Raw genomic sequence first — 16,349 nt, forward strand, 5'->3', positions numbered from 1 at the left:
TGCAATTCTGAAAGTTACTGTTTAACTTAAGATCCTGTGTCCCCTAGATGGGGCAGAGGACGTCCACAACATTCCTCCATCGCGTTCGGTCTTGAGCTTCGCGTTTGATCTCGCTCCAAGTCTTGCCGATCTTCTTCGCCTGGTCTGCCACAGTGCGCCGCCAAGTTTGCTTGGGGCGACCACGTTTGCGTTTTCCTTGGGGGTTCCAATCCAGAGCCTGCTTGCTGGGGGGTTAAAAAGTTATTGTTTTCCCGAATCAATTACAAGTTTAAGACGTTTGTTATCCCTTGGAACTACCGGACCTGTTGAAACATAATGCAAGGTTTCATCAGAAGCCAAGGGCTGTACAGGAGTTGGACAAATGGGAACGAGATGAAGAGGTTCTGTATCCGAAAGTATTGACCTTGCGGTAATTCAAACTATTATTACATTATCTACAGTTACTTGGTTTACAGACACACTTTTATTACGTACATACAAGACAGTCTTATTTTTTGTCTGTATGTTGAACATATTTTTTTTCCTTTTGGCAATGTTTAGTCATTTTAATTTATAAGCTATCTCAGTCATTATTAAAACTTCAACTATATCATTGATTTATATTTATTAAAAACTTATCTGATCCACGCATTTTTATTTCATAAATAAAGTCTAATGCAATAATACTGCGAAAGTTTCAAATTGTTGTTAATACTTAAGCCAAACGATTGGTCACGCGTGTTCATTGCAAATTGAAAACTATTGGCTCAAAATAACCTTCATAATTAGTTAAATTGGATATAGCATTAATCTAGTATTCTAAGTTATTTTAGTACAGGGAAACACAAATCAAAATACTTAGGTCACCCAGTTATCACCGAAAATATTTATGTCACTTACAAACAATACAGGCACGGGAAAACCCGGGTGATCACAGTAGTATACAGTCTGTGCCAAATGGGACCACGTTAGTCCAACTTTAGGCATTGAGTCGTTCGGGTCAGATGGCTAAAGCTTCACTTATTTTAGTATTTAGTGAAGTGAAAATGTAACCTTTTTTTGTAATTTTATAGTTTTTTTTTATTGAAGTGGTTTATGATTGTGTATTTTTTTTTATGTAGAGCAGTGAGAATTTAATTTAAAATGAGGCTGTGTTTAATGTTAAGTGTTGTGCTTTTACATGGAAGCTTTTCTGATGTAAGTTTAAAAATAAGTTATTTTTTCAATTATTTATAGCATGGTTTTACGATGACTAAATTTTTTAAAAGTCTCCCGTAAAACTCTACCGGTTTTTTTTGTAGATTTTCTTGTCGTTTTTTTGACGATTTTAATGAATTTTATAAAACTTTGTAAATATTATCGCGAATGCAAGAAGATAAAACACGTAGGTAGGTATTAATTAATTCGGCGAACTATGCGTTATCTTTGACATTAAATAAGACTAACATTGTATTATAATACCTATTGTCACGCTTGAAAACATAAATTACTAAATACAAATAAGATACATAGAGTAAATGACTGTTATCCTTCATGATTCAGAACAATGTCAGGTATCTTTGAGGGATAGAGTATGTCACCAGGATTGTGTGTGATTTTGGTTACATACAACACACAGAAATACCAAGTAATGTAGGTAGATTCTAGCCAAACTGGAAACAAATAAATCATTTTACACTAATATGTACGCCACCTGGGAAGCGAACCCCGAACTTCCAAGGTTCAACTCTAACCACTGAACTATGGGGGATTAAACATTAATTGCTTACACATAAAAGCCCTGTTCTTAAGAAGGTCAACGACCTGAGTTTACTTACATCTGGTGCAACTAAAGTGCATGCGTGAACTTGCATAATGACCGCGAATATTCACATCTGTTAACTTCGCTGTATGGATCTCAAAGAGTTGCATGTGTTCTAAATTCAAAATGGTCTTAAACGTCAAACACGCATTTGTTTTTTTTTATATTCTGTATTTATTTTTTCTTTCGTATATGGCTTCGCGGGCTATGCGGGTTGCACAGACAGTGTCAAGTTTATAATAAGTAATCAAGTAAAAAAAGATTCAATAGTTTTGTCAAAGACTCGCTGCCGATGGGATGATAAAACTTTCGTGCGCTAGGGAGATACGCATGCAGTGCGTCCCTTGTCGATATAATGATAATACATAATGAATAGTGAATGAATGAAAAAAGTTTCTGTCAAACATTACGTTTAACTTTCCCGCCAAAATCTATCAAATTAATTTGCCAAAATCCTAGATAGGTTTGCACGCAATGGGTTTTTTTCTCCGTAGCTTGCCACTTGAGAGACAATTGGGTTATTGGCACCGTCAGTCAATTGACATACTTCGCGATGCTTTTTTGTTCTGTCAGGACTCAAATTAAGGTCATAATGATGGTCTATTATTTGCTGACAAGACCTAAATTAATTTAATTAATCGAATTAAATTAATTTAGGTCTTGTCTCGAAGTTGTGATAGGTACTTATAAAGTTTAATATGAGCTTTTTATACGAATATTAATAATGTCAATTGTTAATATTTCCTATGAAGCCACGATAGCCGAACGGTGAAGGGGTCGCACTGACCGACTCGTGATCCGGGGAAAGCCGGTTCGAATCCCGCCGCCGCTCGACTATTGTGGTGAGCCCACTTGTGACACAAGCTTAATTAGCTTAGTACGAGAGGCTAACGGGACTATTAGTAATATGTGCAATACATATTACTAATAATCTTTAAAAAAAAACTAAAGACTAATTGTCTCTTACGGGATTCGATCTCACAAATTTTGTAGTGCTAAGAATAGCCATTGATGGACTGTATCAAAAGATGAATAAAAATGCCACTTCTAAAGTAGGTAGGTATATCGAACTCGAGTCATGCAACGGTGAATAATACAAACATTGACATATTGCTGTATTTTGTAAATGGCAGTCACATTGATAGTTATCATGGTCGCGAATTCGAATACAAGTAGGTGCGTCTTTAGGTATGATAATGGGCAAAAGATGTGTTTTAAATTTTTAGCTTAAGACTTATCTAGGAATAGATACTCTCTTGTAGTGTTTTGGCTATCATGAACTATGGACACTAATAATATCGCAGTACTTAACAATTATTTAGATTTTAGCAATATAAATTACTTACCCCAAGAACCTTGAATGAATCCGCCATTTGTAGAACCTAACCCAAACACAATGGGAAAAGGCACAAAAGAAGAAGAAGAAAGTTATAGAACCTATCCGAACCTTTTCAAACAACATTTTTTTCTTTCAGGGCAACCGACCAAAACTAAGAAACTCCAAAGAGTCTTCAGTAGAATACTTCACGCGACAAAAAAGTCATTTAACAATACCAATCATGATGCACTTCGATAAATCCCTAACCGACAAACTAGTGAAAGAACACAAGATAAAAACCAGAAAAAAGCTGAAAGATATATCAAGGAATATCCTAAAAGAGGTAGAAACGTACTTCAGGCACCAAAGTCTGAACCACAGCATACATTTTAACTTATTAGATACAAAATTCGTAAAGAAAAATAAGCTAGAAATGGATGATAATGGATCGAAATACTTGAAGAATTATTGCACGAAACAAGGACATAAGAAGAAAGAGAGTAGAAGATGGTGGTTCTCAGTCCTTTTGACAGGAATGGATTTGTTTTATCTGGATAAGAATGGACGAAAAATCAGGAGTAGTACAGGTAATTTTGGATCTTATGTAATTTCTTCTGCCTGTAGTCATATCATAAAGACATAATCCAATAGATAGAATGCCCTTCCATGATATCCATTAAGTAGTACGAGTATATCCGTTATGCTAGCACCCATAACACAAGCATATCAATTGCTTACTTTGGGGCTATATGGTGCTGTGTGAAATTATCCTAAGATATATTATTATTAAGTGTCTAGAATCCCGTAGATCTTAGAGACCTGAAGTTCAGTAGATAACCTCAAAAACTTTACAAACTTATCAATAAATGAGCTTACAAAGTAGTGTTCTTAATAATCAATTTCCTTGAGGGTCCAATGACAGTTTAGCCACATTATCTTTCTGGGACAAACTTGACCTTCACTGGTTGAGTTTTTATTGGCGGTCAAGCTGTTGATCCTGGCTACTCAGTAGTTGCAGCGGTGGGTACGTGAGGTGGGAAGACCTTCTAATAAAAGGTTTGTATAGATAAGGTCTATTTTAAACACTTGCAATCGGGCCTACACCAAACTCTGTATAAACGAGCTATCAGTACAAACCAATTTGATACTTTGTGCCTACAAAATTTCACGCTCAATTGCCTGAATTATGTCTCAAACAATGTTGAAATGACCTAGAAGCCACGATGATTAGGCATACAAAAAGCTGTAACTGGAAATAGAAATGGCGTCGGTGCAAATAGGGTTGCCAGATGGTCGAGATTTTGCGGGATTCCCCCGATTTATTGTATGTTCTGACTCTCCACAAAATCCAAAATCTCCCAAAAATCTTTCTTTTTAGTGTAGAATTTTTTTTATTGCTGGCGGCAACCCTAGATGCAAATGATGTCACGAGGCTGCGTATGATTTTTGATGTCATTTTGAGATCCACGATGTCGATATTATAGTCAATTGGTAGGAATTATTTATACCTAGCATGACCATAAATGATATTACAGAAACAGACTAATGTAAGCTAATTAAGTTCACACTTTATAACTTTACTAAATAGTAAATTTTAGTAAATTAAAGTACCACATCAAGCTAAACACAATGACATCATTATGTACTTACACCCGTATTCACAAACATTAATACTATGAGGTCTCACAGTGCGCGTGAACGCACAGGGTCACACGCGAACCAATCACAGAGCTCTATTCAACGCTGTGCGTTCGATTTGCTGCTTTACTTAAGCAAGCTAGCCGTTAAGCTAGCACCCATAACACAAGCATTAAGTTGCTTACTTTGGGGCTAGCTGGCGCTGTGTGAAATTGTGCAAAGATTTATAAAAAAAAAGCATCGTTTGTGAATACGAACGTTAGTCTTGGGGTGATTTTGCAGCAAAAATGTATGGTTTGATGTGCTGTCAACTGTACCTAATCCAAATTATTATTATTTTTTCAGGACGAAGCTATATGGGAGGTGTTTGCGCTTTAGACAAGAGCTGCACTGTGCTAGAGTGGAATCCGAAAAATATTGGATATCTTCTTACACATGAAATAGGCCACAGGTAGAGTTTATAGCTTTTATAAAACATGGACAAAGAAAGTATAAGATACTAGGCACACAGCCTTTAATTGTTACCCTTCTCAAATACTTGTTATTGGTACCTTTATTTTAATTTAATTTCCCTTCTAAAACTCTTTATTCCTTAAATGTGTCATTGCTTTTTACTTAAACAGTGTTATCAAGTATTATGTAGCAGCAAAATATTTTTGGATGGCCATATTCACTTCTATTTAAGTAAGTTAAAACGAAGAATTCAAAAACTGAAAATTAGTTAAAAGATGATCTTTATATCTGATCATTATAGACTACCGCATGATAATCATTTTTCAATATCATTCTTCCAGCCTCGGCATGTCACACGACGGAGCACCCCACAACGACTGCCGGCCCCATCGGTACATCATGAGCAACAAGTACCACCCGCGGTACCACCCTAAGACCTGGTCCGGCTGCAGCAAGAAAGATCTCCAACGGTTTCTTCTGTACGTATCTCTTTCTTTTGAACTCCTCCTATGTTCTACTGATTAATTTCGCTGCGAGTCCAACAACTGTTTAACTTTCCCCGGGACAAAATTGACCTCCATTGATTGGGTGGGTTTTTCTATTCCTTAAATGCTCTGCTATTCGAATATTATTAATATTTTAAAATATTTCTTAAAAATCTAGTTTTACCTAATACGAGAATTTTTTTTTCCAATGTCAATGGTTCACAACGAAAAGTTGGAGGAGAAGTAAAGTTTTAAATTCTGTTTTTTGGTTTCAGGAGCAGAAAAGCTTGGTGCCTTAGATAGTATAACATTCCAGCTAGATGATACATTAAACTTTTTTTCTTATAACAAAATCACAATTCTCGAACGCCTTGTGTTTTATTTGTCGCAAACTCCCATCCCGTAACAAGTTAGTTAGAAATGATTTTGTTCGTTTACCGCAAGCTGTTGTATCTCAATGAATTTGCTCATGAAGTTTAGTCAGAATAGTACCATTACAGTATTTAAATCCAATGATACAAGGCATTCATTCTTTATTTAATTAAGTGGAATAAATGAAATAATTGTGGGACGCCTTTGTCCAGCAGTGGACGTCATTCGGCTGAAACGAACGAAGGAAAATAATGAAATAGTCGCATTTTCTTTTCTTAATACCTACTTTAAGCAGTTTATTGTTCCCTCGTTATAATAAATGCTTATGTTTTAACACATTTTTTATTGAGTAAAAGATACCTGAAATTATGCGCTAATCATTGCAATTTATATCTCCCAGCATGGTTTCAGAAAAAAACTCGCCAAGTTACCGCAATGAGTCTGTAAGTAGATCTAGACCGAGTCTAGACTAGACCACAAAAAGGTCTATTGCGTAACCAACCACCTACAATGAATGAACTGATGATAACGGAACCGCAATACTAAGGACTTTCACTTCGGGGCATGACTTCGGAAGTAAAATAATTATGATCACAGCTTCCATGAAATTCTGAAAAACCCTTATTATTAATACTGTAGCCCTTTAAAAAATTACTTAGTACTCAAATGATGAAAAACTATCAAGAGATAACATTTCTTATTCGTTCTCTTTTTATTTTGTGGTGTATAATGTATACAATAAAGTTTGTTCTATCTATCTATCTATACCATAATCACCTTAATTCAAAAAGCTATTTAGGAAATCCAGAATAAGAATGGCCATGAAAATCATTCATGATGTCCCCTACGAACCCAATCAAAGCTAGAATTACCTACACTAAGGTCGGTATTGCAAAACAACGCTCTATTACAAGATTATGCCCTATGATTGGTCTAAATATATAAATTCACCAAATTATAAGGCTTTCCGCTCATCAGGCAGCCTGGCTGTGGCAGCTAATCCAGTATGAACACTCTTGGCTGCCTAGAGCCCGGGCTCCCATACAAAAAATCTAAATCAAAAAGTCGTTCCGCAATACTTACTTAACTTAAATCAAGATAAATATCACCTACACCAATAAACTCAGCACTTTTACAGCCGTGCCACTTTTAGCAGAAAGTTCGCAAGTTCCATTGTTCAAGACGTACCAAAACAATGCGTCTGAGGAAAACATTTAATTGCGCATCTCGGATGTCAGACGCTCCATTAAATTGGACATGACTTTCGCCGCGTGCGCACCCCAGCATGAACAATCTGTAACATTTCGTAATCAAATTCGGGCCACGCGCCTACGCAGGCCAGGGGCCATGCATTTTATTGTTGAACTAACAGCAAACTTCTTGCATTTTTTGTGCATAATAAGGCAGGTATTTGACCGCAATCGCACCTGGTGTTAAGTGAGATGCAGTCTAGGATGATACATATCTGCCCTGTAAGTGCCTATTCACTTTCGCCTTGAGAAGGTCCGGATTATAGTGTTCGGGAAGGACAGCAGCAGGCAGCGAATTCCAGTCCCTAGCTGTTCGTCAGAGTCATCGAATTTTAAATGGCTTTAAAAAATTGTACCTAATACACTTTGAAATTGCGATTTGTCCTAACTCTACCATAAAAGTGACTCATAGAGTTTTGAAATAAAAAGAAATTTTGTATCCAATTAATTCTGAAAAATTATTTATCTCATAGCGTTCGAGAATAGGTCTCATTAAGTATATCATGTATTTCAAGTTATTTTGCATGAACTTCATTTACAGAAAGAACTTTGGTTTCAGTTTACAATAAAATTATTTTTTTTTTGTGAAAAGTGACGTTTCAATGCTAACGATTTTTTTATAATGCCCACTATCTCCAGGTCTAAGAGCCCATAACTCCCTCAATGAACATTTCACACTTCTATTGCATATAATATAGAGTCCAAATTCGCACAAGCTCGTAACAAACCTCTATCATTTGAAATAACACCATATTAGTATTCGTGCAGTATACAAAACTGAAAGTTCTTGGTTTTATAGCGAAAGTGCAAAAAAGAGTGAAATTTTTAAGTAGATGTATTAAAGTCATACGTGACTTTTCAATAGCTTAAAAGTAACGAGTCTAAATAATGTGTCTTTATTACTTTAGACTAGTTTCTGCTCGCAGTTTTGCTTGCATGAATATAAGGCTGAGTTGTACCATCTAACCTTGACCATAACGATAACTGGTGTTTTTTGTATGGAGTTTGACAGATTTTTGACGTTTGTCAAAGTTAAGTAAGATGGTGCAACCCAGTTTGTATGGTCTGTCAAATAAATAAGTCATCATCATGACTACTACGAAGACTTAAAATGTAACTAGAGAATTAGTTACTCAGTCTCGTATTTTCTTCAAATACTGCCAAAAATGCATAAACATCAATTTATTGACAAACTAGCTTTTGCCCGCGGCTTCACCCGCGTGAAATTTAGTTTGTCACATATCGTCATAAACTATATGTTATTCTGGGTAATAAACAATCCCATCAAAAACAATACTTGTCAAAAAAACCAAGTCTCGCAACTCAGTTGTTCTACGGTAAAAAGTTGTGAGATCCATGTAATACCAAGTCCAGGCCAGGAAATCTTTAACGTTTTACATAAATTATTGACTTGGCCATCGCACTAAATAATTTAATTTACACGTGTTTTCATGACTTGGTTTTTTTGACAAGTATTGTTTTTGATGGGATCTCATTTCTTTTTGTATTTTGTAGACAGCAGTTATGTATCTAGAAAACTGGACCGAAATTTAAAAATTTTACTCGACTTGGCGGTTGCGCTACCGTGCTCCCAAATATTTTAGTTTTTCCTTGATTCATACACCAAACACTACTTATATTCCAAATTTGAAGCTTCTAGGTCTGCTAGAAGTGCCTTAGAGTTTTGATGATCGGTGAGTCAGTGAGTCAGTGAGTCAGTGAGTCAGTGAGTGACAAAATTAAGTAACTTTGACCCGTTATAATTCTTAAACTACTGGTTCAAATTGAATGAAATTTTAAATATACCGTGTCTTTACAATGCCTGCATAGCTAATGAAAATTCAGCCTTCTAGTTTTATCCACAACAAAGTTACAGGCGGTCGAAAATGGCCTGAATTGCTTCGAGAAAAGGATGGCACTGCCGTGCCCCCAGATAATACTGTAAAGTTTCATAAAAATCCGTTTAATAGTTTTTTTGCGTGAAAGAGTAACAAACATCCAGACATCCAAACTTTCGCATTTATAATTATTATAAGTATAAGTAAAATGTTTTGCATACCAATTTTCATTCGCTATTTTACTCGTTTTATGTTTTGTTATATCTAATTTATTTCGATGGTTTACGCATTAACTCGACATAGAGATATACACATATAGAGTTATTTTTGTATAATTACCAATAGTAGTAAGAATCAAGACTTAACTACGTAATTATCAATTTATTAGCGGACGAAATACTAAATCAAAATAAAGACTTATAATTGCATTATTAATAGAATGCAACTTTTATGTTGCTTTGAGGCAATTACTCTTAGAAATGTGGTTAAGAGAAGATGTATCAATTAGTTACGGTATGATAATAATAATAATTTACAAACAGACATACTAAATTGTCTTATTAATATGGAAGAGCAATTTTGTAAAAGAATTCGAGATTTATGATATAGATAGGTAGTAAAACATTGGTAGGTTTATTAATATTGTACGCTATTACACTTACGCCCATATTCACAAACGATGCTTGCTTAAGTGAAGCAGGAAATCGAACGCACAGCGTTGATAGCTCTGTGATTGGTTCGTGTGTGACCCTGTGCGTCCACGCGCACTGTGAGACCTCATAGAATGTTTGTAAATACGTGCGTAAATCATTTTTTTTGTCCATAACTTAGCTTATGGGAGATAATTTGAAAATTAGGTCTTATTCATTTCTTAAAATTATTAATGTTATGTCTTTTCAGATATCATAAGTTTCATAAAATGCACAAAATGTAAGGTTCTATTGAGTTAGTGCCAATAAGCCCTTTCTACAGCCTTGCTTATCGATGCGTTACGATTTACAGTAATGCTTTTGTCTTTTAAAGTAACCCTCCATCAGACAACGGTGTCTATAAGGCCAATGCACTTTTCTATCCCTATGAATAGTTCATACAACCCTAAGACCTTCAATGCACAAATACTAAAAATGCATATTCTCTGTAAGCTCGCTCTATCATGCTCGCTGATGGTAGGCGCTGCCCGCCGAAATGTATGAAGCATCGGCGCCGAGCAATCAGCGTCACGTTTCCTAATTAGGTACATACATTTTATTGATCTGTCAGCGCCGACGATCAGTGAGAGTCAGCGCGATTCTAAAACCAACCTCACTGATTGGTAAAATTCCGTATCGACTAAAATAAACATAAAAAATGATTCCATACAAAATTGCCAGAGTCACAACAAACAAAAAAGAATTTTTTCCCCAAGTAAAACGAACGACGAAATTTTGCTTGCGGTGAAAGAAAATACAGGGAAAAAAGTCGACCGGAATTTTTTATACAACAGAATAAAAATATCAGAAAATTCATCTAAACAATAACAAAAAATTTTCAGCATTATATTCAGTCTGACTGATAAAATCAGCCCACAAGATGTAAAACATATTATCGCCCCCTAAAAGATACTGAACTGCCTAATGGATGCAGGATTCGGAAGCGAACTGTAAGGAAAACAGCGGCGATCACAATAGATCGGCACCGGTCGCAGTGATACTAGGACTTTATTGAACTAGAATAGCCGCTCAACACAAAAAAATTGATCTCACAATCCTCGCTCGTAGCAGGCACTCACAGGGTTAACACAGCTAATTGTCTTTTGTTATTAATTAACTCATTATAAAACAGAATAACGGCACCGCTTTGTTCGCGAGTGTGCCAGTGGGGCAGTTTGTGGTTACAAAGGATTTAGTTAAACTGGAGAAAATTGTTTTCATGTGTTGATTTTTCAATAGAAAGATGTCAATTAAAGTCAGTAAGAAATTGTTGTCTCATTAGCGATATAATTTGAAAAAGATGGATTGTGCGTTATACTGTTTTATGAGCAACTGATCTAATAGGCATAAACTTTAAACAAACGGAACTACTCCTGCTCGATGAACCGATGACCTTAAGAAGGCGTTGGATGAAAAAGATGAGAGATTGCACTGTGGTGACCGATTTTAAATTTTAAATAAGAATCACTCAGGAAGAAAAGAAATCACTCATACATAAAACTCACCAATCAGTAGATTTTTCAGTAAAAACCTTTACAAACCGCCCTTTATATTTGTTTTGGTTATCTAGTATTGGTGGTCAAACTGTAAGGCTCCTGGATCCTGGCTACATAACTTACATCGGAGAGAAAGAAATGTCAGAACTTATTTTTAAACCAAACAGTTGATAATTAATTTGTTTTACAAACACTTATGTAACCTGCCCCATACTTGCTCCAAACCAGACGTCCCATACAAATGGTTCTGCCCACAAAAAGCAAAGAACATTAATTGTGCGCATTGGCAATAGTAAACAGTGAAACAACGTATGCTACAGTTCCGCCTCGGTTGCTGCCTCTCTCGCGTGGAAGAGCACAGAAGTGGCGTGGAGTGGAGTCTCTATCTTATAGTAATTTTTTTAATAACTAAATTAGCTTATTCGACAATCGAGAGATTTTTTCTGTTAAAGAATCTTATCAGAAAAAGGAAAGCATATAGGGCAGTTTTTCTTCAAAATGTTTTAATAACGTAATTGGTCTAGCCGCTCTTGTTTTGCACTTAGAACACATTTCTAAATGCAATTATATTTATGTATGTATATTTTATGCAGTATAGGTTAGTGTCCGTGACTCTCACTCGGCATGGGGCACACTGAAAACCAGCGTCGTGGCTTCCCTCACCGGGGGCCACGGCATATGCTGAGTGGGGTCCCATTGCGATGGGCATCGCTGTGCGACAGGGTGGCACTGCTTAGTTTACTTGCTCATTCATTGTATGTTTTATGTCACCTCTGTCTTATTTGCTTTTTTTTTTATTTTACCTCTTTTGTCTTTTGTGATGTCCATGGCAATAAATGTTTCTTTCTTTCTTTCTTTCAATTTAGGGAATGCAATTTTTTGAATACCAATTACTGTCCAAGTAGGTTACTTTTAAAAATATGTTTATTTTCATCATTCAAACTATATTTGTTTATTTGAGGCTTTAAGTATTTTATCTGTTGCAAAAATGCACCAACTTACAACTCTACATAGTGACATTTTAGGTAAAGTGCCGTCCATCGCCTCTAATTGATTGTCAACTGTTCACAAATGTGTTAAGTCAATTACATAAGTATCGTTCCATAATATGATATTTTTTTTGTAATTATAAACTACCCCGCTGAACTGCATTTATCGCCACTCATTGATTTTGTCAAAAATAAATCAATACTGCAGTCTCTATGCCCGTCTATAGTCCCCAGCAATACAGATCGCATTCGATATGTCACACGTGTCTGTCCGTCCCATTGTAGGCCTTTCTCTACGGGATTTTTCTATGTCTTCCAACACCATTGTTCATGGGGTGGCGAAAGTGTAGGTTGCGGAATTGCGTGCAAAAAGATGCATAATCAAAAATCTAAATCTTTATTTAGCATGTAGACCATTTTCAGGGCACTTAACACGTCCCGTGATTATGGCCACTGGGGCAGAAAAGTTCTCGAGTGGCGACCACGGGCTGGAAGACGTAGCGTGGCCAGGCCTCCTACTAGGTGGACCGACGATCTTGTCTGGGGGAAGAAACTGGATCGCGGGCAACGCAGGACCGTTCATTGCGGAAAACCATGAGGGAGGCCTTTTTCCAACAGTGGACGTCATTTGGCTGAAACGAACGAACGATACACGTCCCAAATACAGCTTGACTTAGCACCGCTTCGGGACAACATATCGGCTGGTGCTGCGAAGAAAGTGGTGGATGAAACTCATAAGTTTACGAAATTCATTTTTGCAGGAAATATAATGTAGCGCTCAACTGTATGTTTAACCAAGGAAAACTTTTACACAGAGAAAGCGATTACTTTAATACTTTTCATTACCTACAATTCTAAAACATAAGAAAAACGTAAAAAATACTATGTAACATCAATTCACAAAAAATGTTGTTTACACAGAATCCTAAAACATTAAGCCAGACTTTTAAAAAAATATGACATTCAAATTCATGCACAAAAATGTTTGTACTGTGCGGGTATCGAACCCGCGACCTCTGTCGTCTGAACTCTTTGCATTGCACTTATTCTATTCTATTCTAATCGTCGTCAAGTGCTTTACGTACCTATTATACAATTGTACATTACGTAAGTACATAATATATGAAACGAAAACCGCATTACATTATGTCTCTACCTAAAAAAAACTACATATTACGGATGAACATTACTGACATAATTTTTTATTTATCTTGCGTGATTGCGATGACTTCAAATAAGTAAAAAAATGTCAGTCACGCACTTGATGAGAAAAATGTAAATCAACAAGGAATAATAGCTAGGTGTGTATGGAAAATGTGCGTAAGTAAATGCAAGGAGTAGTGTTGTGTCGCCGCACTTTCTCTCGTATCGATAAAATTATTTTTGTCTTTAAATAATGACATAAGAGTTTTGAATGTAATTATTATTTAAAATCATAATTTTGGATGAAACGTGTGTCAGGGTGCTAGCAAATGATCTCTGACGAAAACCTATTTGTTTAGTAAAGATTCAAAACCATTAAAATGATTAAATTTAGCTCATAAGATTAAAGCATATTAATATTAAAAACTCATAAGTAATTAAATTTGAAATAATAAACACAGAATGAATTAAATTTTGAGACAAAACCCGCAACGCTGGAAACTGTTCTTTAACAAAATAAAAATATAATTTTGCCATGATTAATGTTCTACTAATACACGGCCAAACTTTCAAGTACTCCAGTTTGAGCCTCAATTACCATAATTATTCGGCCATTCAGTGCAATATCGATACGATCGCAGCACTAGCCGTTCTAACCGCGTTCCGTACCACGCTGTTTCGACTCGCAGTCGCCGGCCGCGAAATCCCGCGTACTGTCGTTCGCGAACTATTTGAAAACTATTCACGAAAACACTGGCCGCAAACAATGCCGCGACGTTATCTATAAAAATAAAATAATAAAAAAGTACACCTGTCAAATTTTCCCGCCAATAATGGCAGCCGCGAAAAAAGTTTTGACACAAAAAAGTTTAGTTTGTAAAAGTTTTACAATGTGTTAGATTAAGTTAGGATAGTGAATTCATGTAAATATGTTGCTGTATTGGAAGAGGGTGATTTTGGCTGCTGCACTAACGTCAGTTTTGGATGTCAACAGCGAGTCCCTGTTCGGAAACAATGTAAGTGATGAAATATTTATTATTTACTTTTGATAAATAACTTAATTTTTATAAATAACATGGAATTATTTAAAATGCTGACAATATAATCTATTGATAATTAACTGGATCATTTCAAAATACTAATACTACACCTAAAAACTTATGTGCATAAACGTTAAAAGTACCTATAAACTTGGGTACTTGTAAGGTTCATGCATTATTTATTATGATCATTTCATAGGTCAGCGCTTCGAACAGTTAATTATTGCGTCCATGAAAGTGAAATTATAGGGCAAGCCGCGCTTGCTCTACCGGCATATTTCCATAGTTTTGGAAATAACAATTTAGTAATCCCAAATAATTATAATCTAATTAGGTAGTAAATAGTAAGATCCTAATGATCCTTCTGGTTGATGACCACAAGAACTTGAGGTAAGCTTAAATTACTTGTGACAAAATACTTCTTCTAAGTCCATTACTCCTTGAAGACAAGAACTCTTTGATTATTATTTGTTAACTTTATTATGACTTATTTAAATTCTCAAAGTACATACCTTTTATTCTAGTAATTTGATTACTTAAAACACTAAATTATAATGTTTAAATCGCCAAGATTTGACAAACAACACAGATTAGGATCTGTTGATCTACTTGAGCAAAAATAAAGAACTTTTTGGTAGAGTTCGATATACTTAAGTTTATTATTCTTTTATATAAAGAATACAGAACCATACAGAAATCGAAAGCAATAGTGTGATAACAGATACTGATAAACAAGAATAACAAGCTATCCAGAATGGTCAGGTTCTACGAACTGTATAGACAGACCCTCACTGTTAATTACGATACAACGGATACTAAGTTAAGTACGTGTTTAAGAATGATTATAATTTTAAATAGGCCCTTAATTTTATTGGATTAGTCCAATTAATACTAACTACAGTTCATGTTCATTTAAGTTTTTGCAAGTTAACTATTTACTTATGTGATACTTGTTACCGATAGTAATACATAATGCATTTGAAATGAATGACAAAAAAGTCTAGCCTCCCTCTGCTTACTCTAAAATTATAGGTTAGAGGTTAAACTATCACAAACATAAGAACTCAAACAACCTCTGACTTTGTCCTAACCATGTCGACAGAGTTCAATCTCTAGCAGTTCGTAATAAAAAGGAATTAGCTATCTAAGCTTATAAATAATCACCTTTCTCTGCTTTTAAAATAGATAGAGCACACTTTATTATAGTACACCACACAAGACAAGAAAAAAAAAGAAAGAAATACACAAAATCTACGGCACAATTTAGGCGGTCTTATCACTATAAAGTGATATCTTCCAGATAAAATACGATTAACCAATTGAAGTTCTTAGAAAGCTTTTAGCTTTATTTCAAGCTGAAGCTAAATCTAACAATAAAAACCCACCCAAACACAGCCTCTAACTAACCAGACCGCCCAATACCAGTCCAAGTGAGGTCAAGGCCCGAAAAATTTGAACAATGTCTGAAACGCTTAAACAATAAAAGGAATTCCTTCTGTCATGTCCAATGTTTAAATTAACTACGTAATAGCGGATTGTAGACGCCTTGACATGAGAATATCAGGGTAGTTAACTGGCTGTTGCTGGGTGGAGTAGTAAGTATTAGCACAGAATAATAATAAGTACTACCAGTACTACGTACAAAAGTTTTACTTCGCGAAGGTATTTAAAAAAATGTATGCTCAATGTCATTAACAATATGGTGTAATTTAGCCTGTCTCAAGAGTCAAGCACCATTTTGTTGACAAACGTCAGTGATCGGCACTGCGCCGAAGCTATAGGGCTGACTTCGGCAAAATGATGTGACGTGAGGTGCCAAGCTGCGGAAAATGGCGGAGGAAATACATGATTTAGTTAG

The 16,349-nt window shown here is 35.6% G+C and overlaps 2 protein-coding genes across 2 annotated transcripts in view; both read left to right on the forward strand.

Moving 5' to 3' along the window:
• Nucleotides 1–904: 904 nt before the first annotated feature.
• Nucleotides 905–6,041, forward strand: LOC135079627 (A disintegrin and metalloproteinase with thrombospondin motifs 17-like). The gene is made up of 5 exons (XM_063974251.1): nt 905–1,176; nt 3,256–3,685; nt 5,082–5,187; nt 5,531–5,668; nt 5,950–6,041. The coding sequence occupies exons 1-5, from the start codon at nt 1,123–1,125 to the stop codon at nt 5,975–5,977; spliced, it is 756 nt and encodes a 251-aa protein (XP_063830321.1). The 5' UTR covers nt 905–1,122; the 3' UTR covers nt 5,978–6,041.
• An 8,108-nt stretch (nt 6,042–14,149) lies between these two features.
• The window catches only part of LOC135080151 (A disintegrin and metalloproteinase with thrombospondin motifs adt-2), an 82,487-nt gene continuing 80,287 nt past the window's right edge, over nt 14,150–16,349 (forward strand). Inside the window, exon 1 of the mRNA XM_063974835.1 lies at nt 14,150–14,467. Coding sequence (XP_063830905.1) covers nt 14,381–14,467 — 87 coding nt within the window. The 5' untranslated portion in view covers nt 14,150–14,380. The remainder of the gene's footprint in view (nt 14,468–16,349) is intronic.

The sequence above is a fragment of the Ostrinia nubilalis genome, chromosome 17 (genome assembly GCF_963855985.1).
Source record: "Ostrinia nubilalis chromosome 17, ilOstNubi1.1, whole genome shotgun sequence".
NCBI lineage: Eukaryota > Metazoa > Arthropoda > Insecta > Lepidoptera > Crambidae > Ostrinia > Ostrinia nubilalis.

What these genes read in the sequence shown, in the direction of transcription:
- LOC135079627 (XM_063974251.1), top strand. Translation starts at nt 1,123, where the DNA reads ATGAGGCTGTGTTTAATGTTAAGTGTTGTGCTTTTACATGGAAGCTTT. An exon ending in TACATGGAAGCTTTTCTGAT is followed by an intron (nt 1,177 to 3,255) that starts GTAAGTTTAAAA and finishes TTTTTCTTTCAG; the next exon opens with GGCAACCGACCAAAACTAAG. An exon ending in GATCTCCAACGGTTTCTTCT is followed by an intron (nt 5,669 to 5,949) that starts GTACGTATCTCT and finishes TTTTGGTTTCAG; the next exon opens with GAGCAGAAAAGCTTGGTGCC.